At 37.4% G+C, this 26,845-nt stretch overlaps 1 protein-coding gene across 3 annotated transcripts in view; it reads right to left on the reverse strand.

The window, feature by feature from the left end:
- RAB3C (RAB3C, member RAS oncogene family) overlaps nt 1-26,845 on the reverse strand; it is a 313,810-nt gene that overhangs the window by 270,397 nt on the left and 16,568 nt on the right. Inside the window, exons 1-2 of one of the 3 annotated variants that reach the window (XM_060635732.3) lie at nt 23,388-23,733; nt 1,873-2,100 (exon numbers count right to left, since the gene is read on the reverse strand). In XM_060635732.3, coding sequence (XP_060491715.1) covers nt 1,873-2,100; nt 23,388-23,405 — 246 coding nt within the window. In that variant the 5' untranslated portion in view covers nt 23,406-23,733. Of the gene's footprint in view, nt 1-1,872; nt 2,101-22,591; nt 22,817-23,387; nt 23,734-26,845 lie in introns of those variants that run through there. The other 2 variants (XM_060635731.3, XM_081790178.1) reach the window with 2 other exon arrangements.

Genomic DNA, 26,845 nt, shown 5'->3' on the forward strand with positions numbered 1-26,845 from the left:
AAGTACGAAATACTTTATAATTCTCAAAATAATTTATGTTATTTGAAATATATTTTTTACATTAAAAACAGATAATTATGTACCTCTACAAATCATTTCTGTCAAAAACCTAGATTGAGAAGTTACTAGAGATTATTAGATTGACTTAACACACGAAGTTGGCGTTTTACCTAAATGATCATGACAGCCATCTTTAAGCATCTGTAAAGTATAAGGGGAAACTAGGAGCTGTCAGCCAAAGGAAGGACTGTTATTTTAGCAGCAGAAAAAACATGGTCAGCGAGTTGAGAGATGTGTGGTTACAAAATTAATTTAATTTTCAATTCACCAAATTTCTTCAGAGTTGAGGGACCTTTCTTAAGCCTGAACATGAGAGTCACATTGATATGACAGTTGGTTGCTTAAAGCTCAAAAGGAAGAGAATGAACCAGGACCCAAATGTGAAGCAATGAACATAGCTCTTTCTATCTCCATAGACAGGGCTGTATATTCCAAAGAGGTACCCTCCCAACAAAAAGGGCTTTGAGGACTGGAAGAGTAGTGAAAGGTCCTCAGACAACTTTTCCAAGCTCTTACACCAGTTCTGTTTAGACTTGGATGACTCCTGAATTATAATAAATAAAACAGTAAGCTGCCCAAAAGGATACCTGTCTGTGTGCATACCTACATCTTTAAAGTTACACGTAAGAACTTTAAGATACTTAAAGGTCACTCGGTTTATACCGATATTTTAATAAAGTGGTATTTATTTTTTAAAAAAGGTTTATATTTTGTACTCTGGGATTTATCTTTCTTCCAGTTCTCCATATTTGAGGAGGGAGATTTATCATCAGTCCTACAGATTACCCCTGAGGCCAGTGCAAAATGGTAGTAGATATCAGAATTATCTCAGAGGAAGGTGGGAAACATCTCTTGGGAGGAAATACCTGTTTACAGCTCAAGTTAATTTGAGTGGCAGAGGCACAAATAAACAGGGAAAAGGGGCCAAAACACTGCAGAAATGTTCCACACCATTGTACCCATATATTCCATGATATACATAAAATGCTTACTCCACAAATCTCTTTTGGTGTCACTAACTTTTATTTCATTCTTACATTACCTTAAACCTGTTACCCACATACATTTTTCTTCTGCTTCTCACTTGCTATTGTCCTAATTTTATCCCAAAGATTTAAAGAAACTTTGATCTTCTGCAGGGGTGGGAAGAGGCAAAAAGCTAGTCAAATGGTCTCAAAAGTTAGTGGGAAAACATCTGCTTAGAGGAAAACCCTGTTTAAAGTAAATATTTTATTTCATTTGTTTTGTTTTGCTTGTGTGAATAAACATAACTCTTAGAGCTGAGAAAAGAAAGTCTGTGAAAGGTAAATAGACCATGTTCAAAGTTTTATGTGGGGCTTTATAAAGGTACCAAACTTAAGTTTTCTCTACATTTGGTCATTGACCTTTTCTTTACAATGCCCAGGACAAGATGCTCCCTATGATCTAAAAGGCTAGATTGACTTTGCCAACTTTGTGGATTACAAAAGTGGCAGAGAGGGATTCACAGGCTTGTTCAGGGTCATACAGATCATGAAAGGCAGAGCCTAGCTTCTCATTGAGTGTTCCTTCAACCACCAACACAACATATATTTGGATTTTCTTTCTTCTGAAGACTCTAAGAAGTAACATTTCACAATAAGGCATAGTTTAGTCTCCATACCTTAAAGAGGCATCACTCTACTGTCTTTGAAACAGAATTTTCCAAGCAAAGAATCTAGAAATGGAGCCTGTGGACCCATGGGGACAGAACAAGGCAGAAAGTGTTTCTCTTTCATACATCTAGGTTCAATGTCATAGACTGAAGAACATTGTCATTTCAAAGTCACTTACCCAAATCTGAAGCTTGATTCTCTTTTCATTTTTGAATACAGTTTTTACTTTGAAATCGATCCCAACTGTGCTGACGAATGCAGATGTAAAGGAGTCATCCGCATAACGGAACAGGAAAGATGTTTTCCCCACACTGCTATTGCCAATGATGAGCAATTTGAACATGTAGTCAAAGTTCTGATCAGAGGAGTCTTTCTGGCCATACCTGGCATCTTGGGAAGAGGCCATCTGTGATAAAAAAAAAAAAAAAAAATGAGGATCAGTCTTCCGTTTGATATGAAGCTAGCAGCACACTCATTATTGGCCTTGCCAGAAACAGATGTCAGACCACTCAGGAGACCAGATGAGAATGCTCCCCAGTTTTCCTCTGATGCTGGTATCCATGGCAATAATTCCCTGCTGTAAGACAGAACAGCAAATCTTACAGCTCTTTCCAGCTGTGTTGGTGTTTGTCACTGCTCAGCATTCAGAACCAATCAAAGACACCAAAGGAGACATCTATGAGGGTTACATGAAAAGCAAAGATATGAGGAACAGGCCAGAGCATGTGGGCTCTGCAACTTTATAATCCCAGTGATGGACACACCAAAGTGGCTGAACAGCAGGGTGTTTCTTACTGAATTATCTGAATTATTAGAGTCTCTCTTATTTCCTAAGAAAGTGCACCCAAAGCATGTATCTATTTCATCTATTAACATCACATTAAATCAACATCCTAAAATAAATGGTAGTCCCTTTCAAATTAAAAATGGGGATAGCAAGGGGTGTCTGGGTGGCTCAGTCGGTTAAGCATCTGACTTCGGGTCAGGCCACGATCTCACATCATGGTTTGTGGGTTCAAGCCCCGCATCAGGCTCCGTGCTGACAGCTCAAAGCCTGGAACCTGCTTTGGATTCTGCATCTCCCTCTCTCTCTGCTCCTCCCCTGCTTGTGCTCTGTCTCTCTCTCTCAAAAGTAAATATTTAAAAAATGACAATGGCAAGTATTTATGGTTCAAGCACTGTGTGAGAAATTTACTGAAACCTCACAACAACCCAACGAAGTAGATTCATATGAAAATGAGAAAAATGACACTCAGAGCTATGATCAGGTAATGTGCTCAAATTCACACAGGTATGAGTGTCAGAAGACCATTCGAGTCAGGTAATACAGCGACAGGGCTCATATTATTAAACTCTACCTTGTTTCTCAATGATGACTAGGGAAATATGCACACGAGCTCTAAAAGACAATGTAGGAAATATTTAATTATGAAATGCATCAATGAAGAATCCCAGCTGGGTTCATACCTTGGCTCTACCATTTCCTGGCTGTGTGACTTTGAGTCGGTTTATTATTTTAAAACAGTGTGCCTCGGTTCTTTCTCTTACTTGACATGGAAATAATTATCATCTAAGTTGGAACACTTGTGAAATAATAGATGCTATATCTGGAAAGCAGATATGTGAAGCACCTAGTATAGCATAGACAACGATCTTTATGATTAATTATAAACGCTTTACACGGATGTGGATTTTTTCTCACTTTTTTGAGGACCATCTAAACAGCCATCAGAGCAGATGCTGTGTGACTTCTAAACACCATTTGGCTCAATACAGAAAAGGAGTGTTTAGAACAGTAGACCTCACTGGTTAGTGTACTTCCTTACATTTTCTGGTGCTTTGAATTCTTTGGCAATCGCTGTGCTGTCCAATATACCCCAATATGGTAGCCACTAAGCACAAATACCTGTTTATATTTAAATTAATTAAAATCAAATAAAATTTAAAATTCAGTTCCTGAGTCACACCACCCACATTGCAAATGCACAACAGTCACGGGTGGCCAGTAGCTACGGTATTGGACAGCACAGATATAGAGCATTGGCATAACTGCAGAAAATTCTATTGGATGGTGCTAGGCTAGACAGACGGCCTTTTCTCATTTCCAACAAAATCTGATTAACAATAATCTGTCTCTTGGGGAAGGTGGCCAAGAGAGAAGCCTAGGAAGATAGGAGAATGCTTGGAACAGTAAAGAGTGCTCACCCTCATCTAAGACAACATTAGTTGTTGAAATCACATTCATGTGTTTATAAACAATTAAGGGAAAAGGGAAAAAAGGAGACGGTGAGATAACATATTCTCTTTCTACCGATATTTAGTGACAGTAATAGAACACAATTATATGTATAAGAATAAGGACAAAAAGAAAATCTGTATATATTATTAAATTTAAGGGCAGTAAAAATTTTGATGACACTTCACACTTTTTTATTAAAGCTTCAGCATTTGTCTTTTTAAGTCCATGCAACCACACCAATGTCTTCAATAATTACAACTTGCAATGAGTGTTTGCCAATATGCAAAATGGGGCCACTAAAACAGGCAGATATCATGATTTTCCTTTCTGGCCCAGCAGTCTACATGCTAACGTAAACCTCCACCAACACAAGCAGCGAGACAAGAGCAAAAATAGGATCATAACTCTGGACTATAAGTTTGAACAATGGTGTCTTGCTCTGATGACTTCTGAAGTCAGGAAACTGTTCCGTGTGGCACCCCCATTCCTGCAGACATTGTCCTTTCACCAATTAATACTAACCCCCCTTAAGGAAATGCTGAGGTTAGCCAAGCCTGCAAATGGCCTTTGTTAAGAAGATCTTTCTACCATCTTCTATATGAAGAAGCCCAGATGCTAGGTTCTTGGAGAAAAATGTTCAGCTATGCCACAGTCAGAAAACGGACACTACAACTTTCCTAGAGCTGCCCATACTCAGCCTGCTAGCCTACCATATAGTGTAATCTATCACTTGAAGGGGGTATCCAACTGAGTCCTGTGAATCTCTAGGATGCCTTACAGGAAAATGTGACAAAGAAAGCTGCTATCAATCCCAAGTCCTATTCCAAAACCTGCAGAAATATCAACATTATCAACATCAGCCTTTTAAAATGTAATTATAGAGATTTAGATGGAGAAAACCATCCTGGGCTTTCTCTGATAAGAGAAAATGAAGAGGTTCAATTTCAAGAGCTGATATACCTTGTGGGGTCAGCAGCAAAGAAGGTGGTGGGTACACAGAGGGTGTCTATGATGCAGGAGGACAAAGCTGGTAAACAGGTAGGTGTATCCAGAGCCTCTAAAGGACTAATTAGAAGAGTTTCCTAACACACTATTCTTGAAGGTATTTTTTTTTACTATTTCCTGACTTATATCCCCAATAAGATTCACAAAGAGCCAAAAATATGTGCATTGGGAATGTATAGGTCTTACATTAAACCTCAGAATAATGAAGCAAATCCTGGCCCAGAGGATTAACAAAGAAGTTTCCCTAATCTTGCTGAGAACAGATATGAAGTGGTTTGACAGCATATAAGTGTCAAAGGCACTCGTAGTCACTATGTCAACTTATTGACACTTCTAAATACTAAGTCATGTGAACATTTTCATAGTTTTCATGGGAAAATAGAGCTGTAATTTGAAAACATCAGTACACGTGAAGTAACTTTCCAGAAAGTAAATCAGATTTCATAAGAGATGTAAAAGAGAACTCTTTAAATTGCATTCATCTTGAATTAATTAAAAAACAATCACCGAGTGGAAAGAATCTTTGAGGTAGTCCAACTTTCCACTCATTCCAAGAGTCCCTTCTGCTGGCATGTGAGCATCTCAGGTTAGTATTCTAGCCTGGCCCTTCACACAGAGTGACAAAAAGTTTAGGAGGTTATGAAGCACTATATTTCATTGCAGAACAACTGCAATTGTTATAAATTTCTTTCTTAGATTTAAGTCAAAATCTACTTCCCTATAGCTTTTTCTTATGTGGTCTAGATTCTGCCATATGTATGTATGTACGTATGTATGCATTTGAGAGACAGAGATAGAGAGGATGCATGTGCATGTGTGTGTGCAAACACAGCAGAGAGGGGAGGGACAAAGGAAGGGAGAGAGAGAATCTTAAGCATGCTCCATGCACACAGTGGAGTCCATGTGGGGCTCAATTTCAAGACAGTGAGATCATGACCTCACCCAAAATCAGAAGTCAGATGCTTAACCAACTGAACCACCCAGGCAACCCTAAATTTTGCCTTATAAATCAAGAGAGTTGACTCTTCTCCCATCTGAAAGAACTTCACGTGACTGAAGGAACAAATCACAGCTCCACAAGCTTTTCCTTGGATGATCCCTTTACTCCTTTCCCCTCACAAGACATGTCCAAAAAAATCCCACACATCCTGCTAGATTAAACTGACATCTCTTCAGATGTCAACGTCCCATGGGTGGCCCCCAAAATTGCTCACAATATTCCAGATACAGTAGTGCAGAGTAAAATGAGACTATTATATTTCATCACAATTGACTTAATAAAGTCTTCTCAAATGCTCAGGTCTTTTTTCACATTAACTGTAATAAACATAGGTCTCCCCTATCCCTATCCTTATCCCTATCCTATACTTGGGCAATTGATTTTTTTTAATGGAAATGCTAACCTTTATATGTACCCTATTACATTTCCTCTTGTTCATTGTAATTTGCAATTCAATTCTGATAATTTTATGTCCTTTCATCAAACACATTACTTATCCCTTCCAGATTTATTTCATTCCTAAATCTGATCAGTATGCATTTGATTTATTCATTTAAGGCTCTGATCAAAATGCTAATGAGTTTGTAGACAAACAACAATAAACTTTTTACCCTGTTAAATATACATGAATCTGTAGATGAGATTTCTACAATATGTCAAGGAATTTGGCAAATTTAAAGCAAATCCTTAACCTCTGGGAGTTGGTGTCTTGAGAAACCAGTGTTGCCCTCCTAGGTATGCCTTGGTTCAACTGCAGGTGAACAGATCATGGATTTCATTGATGTGTCAGTTTTCATCTCACTTCCAGCTCCCCCAGAAGTCCTACTGACTAGGGACCAAACAGATTACCTCTGACTAACATGTGCAATCACAGCCCACTTCAGCATTTTTGACATTTGTTTTTCAAAATAAAGGAGAAAAGCAAATTATTTTCAGGGAGTCCCCCGGGCACTTAAGAATCTAAATTGTACTAAGCCACTTTGTGGATCTCATGAGAAACACAAAAACAAGTCATTTTAAGTTTACTGTGTTCCCACTACTACTACTGATAACAGCCTGAGGGACAGTGGGAAGATGAAGGAGGATAAATTATACAGAAAAGGACATGTAGTTCTCTGAAACTGGAAGGATAAAAGCAAGGATGAGGCAGATGTATTTAAGGGCACAAATGCACAAAGTAGTTTCAAATCTCAATCACTGCTACCTGGCAAAAAAAGAAAAATAAGAGGAGCTATTCCTGAGAGCTCTAAAGTCAAGACTAAAACTTGAAAACCAATAAGGAAAATATGAAAAGTTAAGATTCCCAAATGTCCATCATCTGGTCCCCAGGTGGTTTCTCCTGGGGAAGGTCCCGGTCTGGGCACTTTGTCGCCTTCCCGTCTCTCTCTGAATGGACCAGAATTGTGATGTTCTAGGCAGTCTCTGGCCAGCAATTTCTCCATGTGTGTGTCTGCTGCTGTTTGTTCTGGAATGAGCCAGGTGAGAAGCAGTAGAACACTGTTCATGCCACTGTGGACACAGCACCACTTAGCTGAGAAGATGCTGTCCAGGAAACTGGAAGCAGCCAAGGCACTGGATAATTCCAACACTGACCCCGGCTCTGAGGGAAAGGCCTGGAAAAGTAGGGCAGCATTCAGAAACTGCCTTGGTCTCTTTTCTTTGTCAGCAGGGAGTGAATTACTCTTTCACGGGACTCAAGGGAGAATGTGTATGATGGTATGCCAAATGATAGTAATGCTTCCAAGATGCAAATCACTGTGTATTTTAAAGGTACTGCTTAGGCTAAATTTCACAACACTCCTTTTAGCCCATTTCTGAATCTCTATCTCCTGCACAGCTTCTCTAGTAGAAGAGTATAACTTTCAGCTTATGTACGGAAAGATGGTAAAATGACTGCAGTAACAGCCCTTATAGGCACTGTACTATATGCTTTATATATATTATCACACCTAATCCTGTTACTCCCCCAGGATTTCACTATTAGTACCCCCATATTAGAGAAACTGTGTCTATTTAAAAAGGGCTTCTTTTCTCTCCTCCTGCCAGAAGCATGAGGGGATTTTCTCTAATCCTCACTGTGAGAACTTGACAGGGGTTCTGAAGGCAAAATTCACAAAAGTGTGCCCCCCACTGGCCCCACCAAACTGCACCCACTAGAGGTTTTATCTCTTGGATTTGTCCACAGTGAGGCACCAGCAATCCACCAATTACAGCTCATGTTTTCCTACCTCAGTACTGGTTCCCATGAAGGTTTCTGTTCCAGGAATTTGTGATTCTCTTTATCAGGTTATCTGTCCCTCCAATCTAAGGGGAGCATTTTTCTCCATGACTTCAATTCTCTGGTGAATCTAAGAGTTGGTAAGTTTTACTTTTTTTTTTTAGATTTTTGTTTTTCTTTTTTAGTTTTTAATGTTATTTATTTTCGAGAGAGAGAGAGATAGCCCAAGAGGGGGAGGGGGCAGAGAGAGAAGGAGACAAATAATGTGAAGCAGGCTCCAGGCTCTGAGCTGTCAGCACACATGACCTGAGCTGAAGTCAGACACTTAACTGACTGAGCCACCGAGGCGCCCCAACTTTTTTTTTCCTCATGTGAGGATTGCAGTGACAACTTCCAAGCTCCTTAGCTACCGGAGAAGAACCCAAAGTCATTATCCCCATTTTGAGGAAACTAAGTGTATTTGAGAGGAAATTTAAGTAGGAGGTCCTGGTTTTCCAATAGGTTATCTTGATTTCTCTCAGTCTGTATACTGAGCCCTCATTACCTGGACCAAATGTGTTCTTCAAGAGTTACAGATATATGGGTTCAGCTAGTTCACCCTTCTCTTCATCAAACTAACAAGCCTCCAATTTCTACCACAGACGAGAATATTCAAAGAGGTAAGGACACTTCTCTTTGCTTCTAAAAAAAATACATTCCTTTGTTGAACAAAGGCATGACTTCAATTTGATATATTTTTACATTAATTATAATGGTTTTTGAATCTTCTAGGAAGTCTAGGTATGTATTGCTACAGTGTCAAGAAAAATGAAGTTTATCAAAGCATGTAAAAACTATTCCTACTAGTATCAAAGACCAGCGTTCTCCAGCCCATTCTCTACCTCAATCCTGGTAGTTACAGAGGGTTCCCAGAGGGAAAGAGAGCCTGTACAGAGGCCAGGTAGCAGCCCAGTAAAGGAGATGCCCAGGCCATAGAAGAATGTGAGCAAGGTTTTCTGGGAAGAGAGAACCCCAGGAGTGGGAGAGCTCTCCAGAATCTTATGATGCAATCCTGACAGTTGCAAAGAAGCACAGCCCTGGTCCCAGCGGCTTCTGCACATCCTCACGGATGCTGAAGCCAGACAGTCATTAGTGCAGTCCTGATGAGTCCGGCTACAGCAATTCATGCCTTATAAATCACAGCATGAAGGAAGGTTAGAAAACACGATTCCACTTCTTTTCTAGCAGTTCTGAAATTATGTGCATGCAGATGCATCTGTGAAAAGAAAACTATAGTCTTCATGTGATGTGAATATGGGTAAAGAGCACATACTCTGTGGTCAGGCTGCCTGAGAAGGAATCCCAGATTTTGCTACTTGCATAAACTTGGTCACGATTTTAAATTTTTTGTTATTTTTTTAGGTATGCTAAGCTATAATTTCCTCACCTATGAAAGAGGAATTATAGTAAGATCATCAAAGTAAAATTGTTGGCATGTGTTATATCCTTGATCAAACCCATTCACTTTCTTCTCCAACTCACATTGGCACTACTCTCTGAAAATGGGAATGGTCAATTTTGTGAAATTTGCTTCCTCTCATTTCCTAACTTTAGAGGGCATGAGGTTTGACACCCAACACTTCCACTCTGTGGAGCTGCATAATTGCTGAGATAAACATGTTACTCTTTCACTTAAAATATTATGACATAGAACAAATAGCACTCATCAAAATGCCTCTCAGGACAGAAGCTGAGACCCGAGCACAGACAGAAGTGTTCTGTGGTCTAAAAGGCTGCAGGGAGGGGTATGTGGCCAATGGCCATATGCCCTGTGATATGACCTCTCCTGTGACATTGCAGCTGCCCAGGAACTTGTAGAGAATTCCTAAACTCATGAAACTCTTGAGTATGAATGAGCTTTTGTAGAAACTGGGAGAGACCTGAGTTTCATGTCTGCACTAATAAGGGGGCAGAATTCAAGTAATACATGGTATGAAAAGCATGAGAAAGGAAGCTCCAGGAACTTGAATGATAGGGAAACTCTCCTCTTATGTGGCCTTGGAGTTGGTTTTAAGTGAAATTCACCCTAATTTCTGATATTAAATTTGGTAAATCACCAAAGCCCACAATATTATTATAAACACCAATACTGTAACATAACTTCAAGGTTGCTAAGAGACTAGATCTTCATTGTTACCAGCACATAAAAGAAATGGCAACTGTATAACCTGATAAAGTTGTCAGCTAACTCCACAGTGGTAATCATATTACAATACATAAATGTATCAAATCAACATGTTATATATCTTAAATTTATACAATGTTACATTTAACTATATTTCAATAATAACAGTTTTTAAGTCACAATATCATTATTTCAAGGTCAGAAATCATTAAAAGGCTTCCATATATAAACATAAACATATATATATGTATATACACATATATATACATATAGATATAGATACAGGTATAGATATATATAGTACCTTACATACAATCTGGTTATCTCCATCTTTTCCCAAAAACCTTCTAAAACAATGACTACAGGTTTTCATAAAAATAAAATTCCATATAGAAAAAGAGAAATAGAAAAGCAAGAGCATCAAAAGTTTGGGATTTGGAAGTGAATGACTAGAGAAGAGGGATTCCTAGGCCTGCACAAAAAACCTTAATGTGCAGAATCTGAAATGGTCTTGGGAATGGAGATGGCAAGTGTCCTGATTATGGGGTGTGGCTACATTGACCAGCTCTCCTAGTTTTCCTCAAACTGAGAGGTTTCATGGGACATTGCAGGGCTTTCAGTGCTAAAACCCAGAAAGCTGGGATGGTTGGTTACCCAGACTAGGGCATGCAAACAAGACAAATGGTTGAAAATCCAAGCCCCACATAGCCAAGAAACCATCTTCCCCATATGCAACTTTTTTTTAAAGAAAATTGAGTTTTAAATATTTTTAAAATCAGCAAATATTCTTGACATTCATATTTCCTATATGCAGATGGCAATCTGTCAATTTATACAAATTAAAGGGACTCTCTCTTAGCAATAAAATGTAGAGAACCACTTAAAACTTTTCTCACAGATATGGATAAAATACACATAAAGCTTTCTCATCATTTCTTGGTAGCAAAAAATAGCAGACATGTTGTTCTCAAATACCTGCTCTCTCTAGTTGGATACATTTTCATTCAGGAACACAAAACGAGATTCTCATAGGATATACTAGATCCTAGATTTCCAAAACCGGGGAACTGTACCTGAATTCTGCAGAATCAAAATATTCAGTATCAGCCCAGGCATCTATAATTTTTAAAGTATCCCATATGATTATTTTGACCAGACAGTTTGGCATTCTTTGGATTAACAAATTTCCACATGGAAATCAGGGTAGGTGTCCATTGTCAAGGCCTCAGGGATATACAAAAGAGGAGACTGAGTAATCTGACATTTAGGCTGAGATCCAGAGGAAGTGGAAAATGGGATCCTAGCACTCTCTGCTGCTGTCTTCACCAGTTAGTAACCCCTTCTGCCAATAGCGACAACAGATCTCATCCCCATAATGCTGACTCTGCAAAGAAATTCCTATACTCTAAGAAGGCCCAGTCTGCCCAGGTAAGCTGATTTCTGAGAAATCTGTTAATTATCTTAGCCCTGATAAGAGCCAGAACCTTCTAAGGCCAGTGATGCTCACTGGGAAGTCTCTGTCAGAGTGTGAGGAAGAATGGCATCATAAGAAGCAGTAATCAATTTTGCAGAGCAAATTGCAGAGCAAATGAGGCTGTGTGCCGCCCAGCTCTGATGAAGGTGGCCTTGACTTTCTCTATCAGTCAATTCAAAAAATAACACACAAGTGGACTTTACTTCCCCTAACTCCATAAGAAAGCACCTGACAGCTACAGGAGGCCAGTGTCTAAGTTGAAACCACAAGGTAAAGAATGTCTCTTGTAAGAGCACTTCTTCCTGAGAAGAAAATAAAATGTAAACAGAATAAATATACTCAGTACTCTGTGGTATAGTGAAAAGACTCTTCTAAAAATACCTAGCAAAATACTCTAAACATTCCCACTGGGGAAAAAAAGCCTAAATCTTAATATTAATATATGTATTTCCTAAGGAATTTTTATCACCAAACATTTTTAAAACATCAACCATTTTAAAAATAATAAACATTTCAAAAACATTAAAAATGATTTTAAATAGGTAAGCCTTGAAAAATACCTCCAGAGATTTGCTACAGATTCCTTCCAAATCCTAACATTTCTCTTCTCTTATTCCATTCATCAAGGTAGGTCATGTAGAGGGGCAAACACCCCATTGTACATGCACTTATGACACAAAGGAAATATCTGAACCATTCTTGGGAAGCTGGGTGGGTTATTATTTTATGTATTTGTGTTTCTATGTCATGCAGGTTCACCGATTAGAATGACTTCCCAAGCCCCTTTGCTAGTTACAATCATCCCTGCTTTTCATTCAAAAGCTACTGCTACTATTATTTGCTACAAAGGACAGGCCCATCCATGCACAGTTACAAAAGAGCATTCACATCCACAGGTGTACTGTGTTCCGGTTGTCCCTTTTCGTCAGTCCTACCACTCAAACAGGTGTTCAGTGAATTACAACATTCAAAAGAAAAACCATCTTTTATTGCTAACATCATAGATGAGTATCATGTGAGGGTCATATTTTGCTAATTGGTGCATGTATTCTTTCTTGAAGCTCTATAAAGCTGCTGCAGCTATGGCCATTTGAACAGAACTTATTCCTCAGTGTTGGCTTGCAAGTTTTTCTAATTGATGAGACTCAGACATGCATCTTAGCCACTGTATGACTAACAACTAACACCCTTGATGGGCTAAAGTTAGACTAAGAGCAGGCAGACTAACAATGAGAGATTCAATGCCTCAACTCTTTTTTATTTATAATGTTTGTTTGTTTTCAGAAAGACAGAGAGAGAGAGAGAGAGAGAGAGAGCAAGTAAGGGGCAGCAAGAAAGGGACACAGAGAATTCAAAGCAGGCTCAGCACTGTCAGTACAGAGCCTAATGCGGGGCTCAAACTCACAAACCATGAGATCATGATCTGAGCTGAAATCAAGAGTCAAACGCTCAACCAACAGAGCCACCCAAGTGCCCCTCACTGCCTCACCTCTTAAAGTCACATTATAGTTTGGGTTCCCGGACATAAAAAGCTGAGGGTGTAGAAGCTAAGTGACAATGCTGCCAGGTTTTCCTCAGTCAGGAGGTCAAGTAGGCACAAAATAAAACTCTTAGGCTTGCTAGATCAAAATTCCTAATATGGGGGGGCGCCTGGGTGGCGCAGTCGGTTAAGCGTCCGACTTCAGCCAGGTCACGATCTCGCGGTCTGTGAGTTCGAGCCCCGCGTCAGGCTCTGGGCTGATGGCTCGGAGCCTGGAGCCTGTTTCCGATTCTGTGTCTCCCTCTCTCTCTGCCCCTCCCCCGTTCATGCTCTGTCTCTCTCTGTCCCAAAAATAAATAAAAAACGTTGAAAAAAAAAATTAAAAAAAAAAAAAAAAATTCCTAATATGGGATCCAATCCAATCAGCTTATTGGAGAGCAGGGAAACTGCTCAGGAAACCCTGACCCTATCTTTTTACGATTCTGTAAGCAAATGAAAACCTAGAACTTTCACTCCTATGGTTTCATCATTTAATGGATAGAAATATTTCACAACCCCCCAAAAAATGACATAAAGCTGTAAACCAATCTGAAACATGCTGGTGTTTGAAAAGGCATTTTGCTTCTGCACAGTTGAAGCTATTAAGGAATATATTCATTGACAAAATAAAGCAATTGTTAAAATGATTTTATTTTTACAATTTTGCACTTTGTTCAAATTTTTGAAAGTGTCATAAAGCCCACAATTTTATTTTCAAGACACAAAGAAAAAAGTGCAGCATCACAAATGCAATGATGAATAGAAATATAAATGATAGAAATTAAAATGTAAATGTATTTATAATTACATAAACAAATTATAATACACAAATACACAAAATAAATTTCCTTCATTTATATTTCATGCCAGTAATCTACAAGGAATAATTAAGTCACTAATATTTTTATTTACATTTCTATCTCACCATTTCAATGAGCAGCTCACAGTAGTTTTTTTGTTTGTTTGTTTTTTGGGTTTTTTTTTTTTTTTTTTTTTTTTTTGGTTTCTGCACCATACCAGAAATAAACACTATTAAACCTTCCAATATCCAAACATGTCACCCCAAGAGCTTATATGTATCTTTTCTTGACAGTATGTTTCTATTGTAAAAGAAGCCAACACTGAGCCAAAAGTAACTGAAATGAAGAGTGCCTCAAGGGTACCTCAAGGAGCTTATCAAAAGGTTACAGGCAGCAAAAGAGTTAGTGAAGATAAATCAACAGAAACTGTAACATTTAAGAGAAAGAAAAAAAATAGAAGAGCTTCAGTGATTTTGGGAACCATCTAAAATCTAATATAGATGTTGGAGTCTCAGATGAAATATGGGGGGGGTGCCTAGTGCCTAGGTGGCTCAGTTACTTAAGTGTCTGACTCTTGACTTCGGCTCAGGTCATGATCTCACAGTTCATAAGTTTAAGCCTTGTGTTGAGCTCTGCACTGACAGTATGGAGCCTGCTTGGGATTCTCTGCCTCCCTCTCTCTGCCCCTTCCCTGCTCATGCTCTCTCTCCCTCTCTCTCAAAAATAAATAAACATTTGCAATGGGATGGAAAAATATTTGAAGATACAATACATAAATACTTTTAAAATTTGGTGAAAAACATGAACTTACATGCATTAGAACCACATTCAATCCCTAAGCTGGTTAAACGTAAAGAAAACTACATCTAGGCAGACCATAGGCAAACTCTTCAAAGTCGAACAGAAAACAGAAAAAGGGACAAATACCATAATAAAGTATTACGAAAAACAGCTGACTTAATATCATGATGGAGGTCAGCAGACAATGAAATAACCTAAAATACTGAAAGAAAAAAAAATCAACAAAACTTTTATATGCAACAAAACTATCATTCAAAAATGACGGCAAAATAAAAAGCATTGGCAGATAAACAAAAACTGAGGGAATCTGTTGTCAGCAGATCTGTACCACAAGAAATGCTAAAGGAAGTTGTTTGGGCCGAAAGAAAATAACACCAGATAGAAACTCAAATCTACAGAAAAAGCACCAGGTAAAACAAATAAGTAGTGGGCAAACATAAAAACAGATACGTATGTTTCTTTTGCATTCTTCCAATTAACAAAAATGCATATGATTGTTTAAAGCTAAAAATATAGAACTGTATTGAGGGCTTGTAACAAATGCAGATGTAACACATATGACATGATTTCACAAAGAATGAGGTGAATGAAATTATATTATTGGAAAGTAACTATATTTTATGTGAAGTAATACAATACCAACTAGACTATATAACAAGTTGCAGACACGTATTACAATCCTTACAATAAACACCAAAAAAAAATGTAAACATGTATAGTTGAAAAGCCAACACAAATTATACATGCATAATTAGTTTTCAACTGCTGCTATAATGGATATTTAAAACAACACCCAGTCATTATTTGAGTCAGAAGTCTGGACATAGTGTGACTCAGCTGGGTCCTCTGCTCACTCTGCTCAGGCCTTACAAAGCCCAAAACAGTGCGTTGGCAGGGCTGGGTTCTTACCTAGAGGCTCTGAGGAAAATCCAACTTCCAAGCTCATTTAAGTTGTTGGCAGAACTCACTTGCTTGTGGTTGTAGGACTGAGACCTTTTTTTTTTTTTTTTTTTTTTTTGACATATAGACATCTTCACCTTCAAGCAACAAGCCTCATGCTTCAAATCTCTGACTGTCCCTGTGCCACATCTCTCTGACTACAGCCAGAGAAAGATCCCTGCTCTTAACAACTCATGTGATTAGACTGGACCCAGCTGATAATCCAAATTAATGTCCCTACTTTAAAGTGTATAACATCCATTACATCTGCAAAGTCCCTTTTGTTATGTAACAGAATTTATTCATATGTTCCAGGGATTAGGCCATAGATAACTTTGGAAGGGGGATGGTAGCTAGTCTTCCTACCACAACACACGAAAGGGAGATAAATTACAGATGACAAATAGATAGAAGAGCTGAGTGATACAGATATTTGTATATATTTTGATAGTTGAAGTTGTTTAAAGATTTTTTTTCTGCAAAGTAAACTCTAGGTTCCAATAGCTTCATTTATGAACTCTATCAAACACTCTATGAATCAAAGTAGACCAATCTTAGATATCAAAATCATTCAGAACACGGGTGAAAAGAACACTTTTCAGCTTGTTTTATAAGGCCTGCATAATTCCAACATTATAACATTATAAAAGCATTACAAGAAAATTATACACCAATATCCATCATTAAGTTAAACGCAAATATCCCAAAAGAAATATTATCACACTGAATCTAGCAATACATAGAAAAAACAATGCATCGTAGCTAACAGGGGTTTATCTAAGGAATGACAGATTAACTAAAAAAGTCAATCAATAGAATCCAACAAAATATAGGAGATTAATCAAGTGATCACCACAATAGATGCAAAAAAAATGTTTTGACAAAATTCAACACCCATTTAATGTTAAAAACAAATACTCTCAACAAATGAGGAATCAAAAGAAATTTTCTCAATATAATAAGGGTATCATACAAATAACAACAACAGCAATAACAACAAAACAACTATAGCTGAGCTCATACTTAATGGTGAAAGATGGAAGGCTTTCCCCCCTAAGAATGAGAACAAGATGAGGAGGTCTGTTCATCATTTCTACTCAACATTGTATTGGATGGCCTACACTATGGAATGAGATAGGAAAAAAAAAAAAAAAAAAGGAGATCACTGGAAAGGAAGAACTGCCTTTATTTGCAAATGATGCTATTGTTTATGTAGAAATTCTTAAGCAATCTAAAAGAAAAACCTACTAAAAATAAATAAATGCAGCAAGGTCTCAGGACATAGTCAAGATAAACAGATCAAAGGAAGTGTAGAGTCGAGATACATATATAGAAACCCCACCTATAATTAATAACCTATATTTCATCAAAATAAAAGCATATTCATCAAAAAACACTATTAAGTATTAAAGCTACAGACTGGCAGAAAATATTTTTAAATATATATTTTAATATATATTAATAAATTAAATATATATAAACATTTACATATATCTGGCAAATTTACATAAATACCTGCAAGTAAATAATAAAACAACTCTCCATAAAGACCAAAAGGCTAAACAGACACTTATCAAAGGAAGATATACAAATGACCAGTAAACAGATGCAAATGTCCCCAAATCACTGGTCATCAGGAAAATGCAAATTCAAATCATAATGAGATACCACAAAACACTCATTAAAGTGGCCAAAATTAAAAAGACAATTGACACCATATGTTGTTTAGGATTGTAAAGCTACTGGAATGCTCACATACTGCTGATAAGAATGTAACATGGTACTACCATTTTGGCTAAAGATTTGACATTTTTTAAAGAGCTAAATGTACACTTACCCTTTATCCTACCAATTCTACCTCTAGCTATTTACCCAAAAGAAATGAAAGCATATTATTAGATAAGACTAATTTGATAATGTTTACAGCCTTAATCATAATAGTCCCAAATTGGAAATTACCTCAAAATCCACCAACAGGAAAATGGATTTCAAAAGTTTGGTAGATTGATAACAAAAGTATAATATGCATCAAAAAAATGGAACGGTTATTGATACGTGCAACAACACAGATTGATCCCATACACATTATACTAAGCAAAATAAGCCAGACTCAAGGGTAGATAGTGTATGTGCTACTGTATGTTCATATTGTATGTTTCACAGAAGTACATGAAGTTCTAGAATAATGCAAACTAATTTATGATTTAAAAAAAAAGTCAAAGCTTTTTTTTGCCAGTGGATTAACAACAATAACAACAACAAAAAACACGAATGAAAGAACTTTTGGGGTTGATTGGAAATGTTCTATATCTTCATAGTGGTGTGTGTTACATAGATATATCCATTTATCAAAATTCATCAAATTGTTCATTTAAGATTTGTGCATTTCAATGTATATAAATATCTCATAAACTGCAAATAAACAAATGAAAAATGCTAAGGTCTATATAATTCAAAATAAAACTAAAAGGTTTCATCTTCACAGGTCATGGTGCCCTACTAAGATGGTTCCTCTAGAACCTCTGAACCCAATGAATGAATGAAAAAAAGGAGAAAATGGTTGGAAAATCTTTTACCTATACAACATTTTTGAGGTGGCACAATTGTTTATACTTAGGTTGAGTGTATGAACAGTCCCAGGAAAACCCATTCCTTAGCATAAAAATGTATTTCTTTCTTGGAATATGATGGTCAGAAAAGGAATTTTCAGTTCCGATATAAGCGTAGAATGGCAGGAAAAACTGTGGTTCTACCATGCAATAAATCCACAACTTCTCAGAATGAAAAAGTGGAAACGGAAAATGATTCTTACATCACAGAAGTTTTTTTTGGTTTTTGTTTTGTTTTGTTTTTTGTTTTGTTGTTGTTGCTCTTGTTGTTGTTGTTTGCTACAGGTAATTCCCCATTCTATCCTCCAGATTTTGTTCAAATAGAATTTTGTTCAAATAGAATTTTGTTCAAATAGATTTTGTTCAAATAGAATAGGAAAGAAGTCCTTGTTTCTCCAATGTCAACTAGAAGTTTTCTCTGTTTCTATAAGGGGTGAGGACTAAATTTCCATTTCTGATAAAGATAAAGGGATCATCACAAGGCTAGATTTGGTCATGAATCAACAATAATGGAATGCAAGAATGTCATGTATTTTCCATAGCCAAATGAAACAGTGATATTTAGACTTTAATCCTTTGTAAGTTGTTTTTGTATAAAATATGGCTGTATTTAATATCTATTATAGTTTTTACCTCAGCTTCATGTTCAGTGTATACCTATATTCTTTCTTAAATCCTACTCGTTTTTAGATAACTTTCTTTTTCTTTTTCTTTTCTTTTTTTTTTTTTTTTTTTTTTTTTTGCCTCTGCTCCATTCTTTGGATAAATGATTTTCTTTGGTTTCCTAAATATTCAGACACTGTACACTTATAAGATGACCCAGCAAGCTTCCAGATAACAACACTGAAGACTAAGCATTAATCAGAGACAATGGATTCCATTTTGGTCCTGCAAGAGAATAAATAAACCTACAAGAAATTTAAATTCAGGAGACAGAAAGCAAACCACTTTTTAAAACATTGGCCCTTCTCAAATATTTGGTTTAGTATATACAACCTTATTTTACAAACAGGACAATTTTTCTTTCTTCTAAACCAAATGAATGAATCATGTCATATCAATAGTACCCCTCATTCTTTACATCACCTCTGTGTGTCTTGTGTGTGTTCTTGAGGAATTCAATAATAGAGGAAAGAACATACGCTATCTAGAGAGAAATCTGGCAGATTTTGATTCTGTCATGTTGGAAAAGTTATTGAATCTTAATAAGCTCCAGTATCTTGCCTGTAATTAGGGTAATGGCAACCTCTAGGATGGTTTTGTATTTCTCTCTCTCTCTCTCTCTCTCTCTCTCTCTCTCTCATTTACACACACACATACACACACACACACACACACACACACACACACACACACACACACTGAGATCTGAATGCAAGGAATAGTGCTTGACACAAACAAAGTACTAGATAACCTGGAATTTGTTCATTCTGGCTCTTGAATCAAATGACAACTGTTCATCAGAATTTTGCCCTCAAGTCATGAGCACTGCTATCCCCCATTTCATTTGGCCTTCAGGATTTATGGACTCACTGAATGAGAAAAAACAAAATGACCATCTCTTGCATTAAAATTCTAACCCATCATCTGGAACACTTACCAAATGCTATTCCTGGTTATTTAGTCACAAAGGAAATATAGATATCAAAAACTATCATTATGTATTATTTTAATAGTCACTATAAAAAACAATTATTATCCCTCATTTTGCACCAACTCAGAGGGAAATATTCTTCAGAAAATATGCATATATCAAAGACAACTATCTTGAATAGACCACCAGGCTATTTATATAAGTACATCAAATGCTTTTTAAATGACATTACATAATTTTTTAAAAGGCTTCCTTGAATTAATTATAAGGAAATTAAGAAGTCAACAATTAAAGAGCTTGTTTTGTTCCACATCAACAAATGAACTAAATATTTTTAAATGGGGAAAAGAATATCTTAGGATGATTAAACTGTAAAATGGGGATTTGCTTGTGACTCATTTTCAGAAACCTAAGTTTTCTCCAAAAAAAAAAAAAATTTGGAGGCATGTATCTCAAATGATGATGTGGTTCATTGAGTCTTTAAATGGAAAATAAGAAAAATGTCAAGTATTTATCTTGTTGCATTTTCATATATCAAAGCCACCTGGAATGTGATTATGTTTCAGAAGTATGGGTCCTGAGACATTACTTGCCATTGTAAAAAATACATAAAGCATGTTTAGAGTTTTTGTTCTTTCTATCATTATATATATTTGAAAACCTGATTGTAATAGAGGGTCATCATAACAACAATTTACTTGTTAAATGCAATCAGTGGATGTGTTTTAATTAAATATACCTCAGAAAGTAGTCTTTGATTTCTTAAAATACACATATAATTTATGATAGAATTTGGACATTTGATTTTTAAATTTCAAAAATCTAGTCCAATGAATAAAATACAATATAAATATAAAAATAACTTTATCCACTAGTAAACTAATTTTATTACCTATTTTTATATTAATTTTTCATTAAACCTTTGATTAAAATATAGAATTAAATATGCCTACTACACAGTTGATATGAAATTATTTAAAATTCTTCCTAACGCATTAATTTCATTCAGTTCTATAACATTTTAATGGCTCTTATAAACATTCTAAGCCACTCTTCAAAGAAAATTAAAAGCAAGATGCAACATAGCTATTTTTTTTTAGTAATTTATTTTGACAGACTTCAGTGTGTATATGAGGTTGACTTAAATACTAACAATCTACTTTTAAAGTCTACTGTCAATGTTTACTTATAATCAAATATGATTAATTTAGCCACTTGGTTCCTGGCAGTGCCTCCAGTAATGGAAAATTATCATAAGCCAATATATCTTGATTACAACAGCTTGTACCTTTATTGTCTGTCCAGATTCTTTTCACATCAGGTCTATAATGAAAAGCTCAGCCACAAACAGAGGTATTAGAAGATACACAATGGGGACACTGTTTTCTTGAACAAATCAAATTTTCAATAACTCATAAGGTAATTTGAAGGCTTCCATTAAATAATACTTCAACAAACAGTTACATTCTACACATTTTTTTTTCATTTAACAGTCGGGTCACTGTGTACCTTAATATACATAACCCATAAAATCAAATTAAACCGAAGCATATGTTAAAAGTCTTTAATTTGTGAAGAAAACAATTGGGAAACGTTTAGGCAAAAATTAAAAGCAAATATTTATATTGTTAGATTTGGCAGGAGAAGTGGGTTCTCAAGAGAGACAACATGTTCCAAATTGTGTGTTCCATTCTCCTCTCAACCCCATTCATAAAGTGCCTCTCTATTACGCAACGGCATCACTCTGCTAGGTTAATGAACGCAGGCTGGTGTTTAGCATTAACTGGTTGTACATAGAAACTAAAAGGCACACTCATTTTTACTTAAAAACAAAATTTGCCTAGGCAGGATGCTTAGGCAGAGGCATCTCTCCATAGAAGTCGAAGTAAGCAAACCTTAGAATGTGACTGAAATGCGGAATGAGAACGTAGAACAAATGGGCACACCACCCAGGAAAGCTCAGAGGGGGTTCTTCAAAATGCAAGAGTAAACCAGTTTTGCGGACAGAGATTAAAGGCTGCCGTGCCTCTAGAATGTTTTTACTGTTTTCCCCTGATACTACTAGCACTCTAATTGAAGAAAGGGGACTTTGGGGAACCCCAACATTGTCTTAGCCTTTTTTAACGCGCTCTTAACCAAGTGGAATTCGCTCTATCCCGACTCCAAGAGAGACCCCGCAACCCCAAACCTCAAGTCCGTGCACTTGCACAGGGATCACAAATCAGGCCAGCCAAAAGGGAAGATCAATGTCAATAGGAGACTGCATGTTTCCCTGACTTTTGTTTGCTCTGGTTTACATTTTAGACAGACACTCACACCTTCCTTTCAGAGCATGGGAAGGAAATGAATAGCCGTATCCCTCATCGACAAGCCAATTACAGCCCCGTGGAGCGTAGAGGAACCCAACAGTGTCCCCAGGACCGAGTCTGAGCCTAGACCTTCCCAGAGGTCGAGCACAATTTATGCTTGGAGCAAGGGAGAAAGAAAGCATCTATGTCAATTCCTCCTGAGGCCACACTTTCTGTATAGACCCACCTGCATGGGAGCTTCGTGTCTCATTGTTCTCAAAATGTCCTTCCTCTCTGGTTAAGACAGCGCTGGCCGGGGAGCTCGGTCAAGCTTGCACAGCCCGCGAGCTCCACGCTCCACACTCTGCACTCTTGGGGTTCACTAACCGGCTCCAACATCAGCACCGGAGCTGTCCCCTCCTTGGCGCCGCACACGCGTACTGGCCGGGAGTCCCGCGCGCTCCTGGGAGTTGTAGTTTTGTTCCAAGGAGCTTTTCTGGCCCACCGGCAAACCCTGAACTACATCTCCCGGCAAGCAAGCAATAAACAGGCTACCTCCTCCAGACGGACTTGGCCGCGGAGCCTCCCTTCTCCTCCTTTGGAATCGCTCCTGGTTGTTACTGCTCCCAGCTTCCCGGCCCATTTCCTAGCGAGGTGCAGCCAAAAGTGACTGCAGCTCGTATCGGCGGGGATTTTTCTTTTCTACTCACAGCCTTCCGTGGCTAGACTGTGATTTCCTGGTGAGGAAACCCACTACCTTGTGCTAATTCCCAATGCAAACGAAACCGGCGCTGCGTTCTGGGACTCTCCGCTCTACACCTTATCCCGAATCGGGAAAGTTTACATATTAACATAGGCAGACCAGGGTGGTTTTACAATCTCATTCAACAAACGCGGGGGAGAAAGATGATTAGCACACACATAAAGGGGTTCACTCGCACAATTGCATTGACAAGGCGCGCGCGCGCACACACACACACACCCCAAAGTCCGTCAAAGCGACATTTCGCGCAGAGCATGCAGAGGAACTCCCTTCTGCTCACCTTTCCGTACAGCTCCATTGCAACTCGAGGTTCCGAAACCCTCAGTAACGCCTGCTGCTACAAGAGGTTAGGGTCTCACGCAGGAAGCGGAGCTAAACGCACAACACAATGGAAGGGGTGGGGGTGGCGGCTGGCGGAGGGAGAAAGGAGAGACGCAGAGACACAGCTGATTTAGATAGATGGCTTCTTTCCTCTGGAGGGAAAGCGTGGAGACTTCAAGTGGCAGCTGCACAGAAAGGGCTGAGAATCTCTTAGCAAGTGCCAGGGGCGCGATTGCGCTGGGCAGCCCCTTCCGAGGCCCTCCCCCAGGCACCTTCACCGTCATTAGCACGCACACAGCCGCTGCTGGCCGTAGGCTGGAGAGCTGATAGGGCACTGGGTTATTTACTCAAAGCAAGTCACATAAAATGAACACATTCATCACCAGAGCCCAGAAGCACCTTCAGAGAATGAGATAGGAGACCTCTATTAAGTTATCCTGTTCTTTCTTTAATACAGAATTATTTCTTACATTACAAATGCACTCATCCCAGACTAGTTCAAAAACGGTTTAGAAATTGAACCTTACTTTTGTTATACTTTTATTTTCCCCATTTGACTCATAGGTGTGGCTTTCCATGTTCTCTGTACCTATCTAGAGAGACACCCCTCTCTTTTCAAGAGTTAATCAGTCCAGTAATGATTCTTGACTTTTGCACGAGGTCAAAATGATTATTATTGGAGGCAGAATGGAAAAAGAATCAACTTGATATTGGCTCAGAGGCATGGAAGTAATAACCTGAATCAGGTTGAAACTTTGCATTACACAAAATAGGAGAAGTGAGGTTCTGAAACGCAAATGTGCTTGAAAATCTCTTGGGGGGAGGTATTTAAAATTCATATTGTCAAGACGTGCATAGAGATTTCTGATTCACTATTTGAAATGAGAAGTCCAGGAATTAGCATTTTAAACTAACACTCCAGCAATTCCCATGCAAGTGCCTTTGCCATAATTCTAGAAAAATTGTCTTCAAAGAATTTTTATGTAAGAAATGTTCAAAGATACAAACCTCAAAAAATTCACAGATTGACTCAATAATGCAACAACAACAGGTATTGGGAGCCTACCATATTCAAAATACCTCACTAATTTTAGGTTGGTTTTCTTTTTGTTTTATATTTTGTTTTTCTTAAGAAACCTAAGATATTTTTTTTCTAATTTTGTAAACAGTGAGAATGTAATACAATATTGCCTAGGTAAATAGTTTTTATAACTATTCAGAAAATACAACTTAAAATGTTCCAGTCATAGTTGAGATTATATGACCATTAGAAAATTACATTTAAATTAACCAATAACAAATAAAAGGTAAAGGGAACCCAGTATCATGGTGTTTCATGGTAGCACTTATTAGAAGTAAGACTTCTGTACTTTTACAAAAAAAAAAAAAAAAGATCTATATAAAAGTGCATCTCTTGATAATTTTTTTCCAAGGGAAATACCAAAAATAATACACTTAAATATATATATATATATATATATATATATATATATATATTGCATTTAATAACAAAAATCTGCATAGCAACTGCACAGCTGATTTCTTCAGAATAATTTCCTGTAATTTTCATAATATGATTACTTTATTTTTTAAATTTTTATATTTTTATTTATTTTTGAGAGAGAAAGAGAGATTGAGCATACTCGAGGAGGGGCAGAGAAAGAGAGAGACACAGAATCTGAAGCAAGCTACAGGCTCCGAGCTGTTGCCACAGAGCCCTATGCGAGGCTCAAACTCACAAACTGTGAGATAATGACCTGAGCCAAAGTCAGATGCTCAGCTGACTAAGCCACACAGGTGTCCCTATACTATCATTACTTTCTGACATTCTCATAATTCAAAAACTCTGGTATCATGGGACAGATTTAAATATTATAAATGATGAACTGCTACATTATCTATTCTTTGAGAAGTTCATCTCTTCTTAATATTTTACAAAAATGAAATACCTTCTCAGTTTTCTAGTATGTCTTTTATTTGGAGAAAAACCCATGAAGATTGGGTTGTGAAAAAAACTAGAGTTGCAAAAGGTTTGGGGAACTTAATTCTGTCCCATTTCTTATACCTTAGTTGGGTATATTTAAGTGGGTGGAGGAAATTAAAAAACAAAAAAACAAAAAACTAGCCAGAGATCAACTAAACAAACAAATGTGGACCGGAGCTGATAATCTCCCTAAAGTAAGAGCAAGAGCACTTTATCTTTGCTTGGACTCAGACCACCATCTACCAGTTTCATTATCAAGGTCACCAGATGGCTGCTGGAGCTCCAGCTCTCACATCCACATTCTAACCAGCAAGAAGGAAAGATGAAGAACATTCCCACATTCCTTTGAGTACACCAGAGATCTTATATTACAGTGCCTAGAACTTAATCTTGTGATCACACCTAATTGCAAGGTAGGCTGGGAAATGTAAGCACTATTCTGGGTGAATGCCCACCTGAAAATCAGGAATTTCCTTGTAAAAGAAGGAACAACAGATACTGGGAGACAGCTGGTAGCATTTCCTACAGAGCATCAGGGGATTGCTTTGTCTTCTTTGCAATTTTACTGACATGTAAATGTCTAATTATTTTTAAAAAATTACGAATTCCCAAGGATCTCTGTAATTTAACAACAATCAAAGCCTTCAAATCAAAGGATTACCTAAAGTTAGAATATTCTGGCTGTTATTGGGGAAACAAGAAAAAAGGAAAGCCTTCTTCATGTACATATGAATCTGGGATAAGAATTTGATATTTAAAAGATTCTATGAGGAAGAATACAGTTAAGAGAAGGCAAAAGGGCCACAGTGAAGGTCAGGTATCATGCAACATGAGCACCTCCCCATACTGGAAGATAAAGCAGACTCAAAGGTCCTGAGGCCTAAAGAAGGGGACATGCCTTGGGTCACATATATCATTAAAGGAATGATTTCTTAAATCTCTGTCTTGAGTTCAGTTTGCTTTTTTTATTGTTCCAAATCACTATTCATTATTGATTGGATTTTTACTATGCTACATTTATTTAATATTTCCTAGTATTCATTTTGTTGTTTGTATTTATCTAGTGTCTCTATCATTCACTTTGTTGTTACCAGTCCATGTCTGTGTCAGATCTATTAAATAGAAACATTCCATCAGGTAGGGTCAAGTTGAGATAATTTGTTTGGCTAAAGAAGAGCCAAAAACAAATATAATTAGGCATTAATTAGTAGTGATGAAATTGTTTAGATCATAAATAGCAATAGACATTTTGTTCCTACCACTGTTACCATGTCTCTGTTAGGAGTTAAATTAAAAAATAAAATGGCTGAAACTTGGTATAAGAGATAAGAATGTCCCTAGGGATTTACTTACTCAAGATTTACTCAAATTCACAGTACAAGGATGGGGCTGGGTGCCTAATTCTAGATATTTCTAGGACCACTTCTGGAGGT

Source organism: Panthera onca, chromosome A1 (assembly GCF_046562875.1).
Source record: "Panthera onca isolate mPanOnc1 chromosome A1, mPanOnc1 haplotype 2, whole genome shotgun sequence".
In the NCBI taxonomy this organism is placed as follows: domain Eukaryota; kingdom Metazoa; phylum Chordata; class Mammalia; order Carnivora; family Felidae; genus Panthera; species Panthera onca.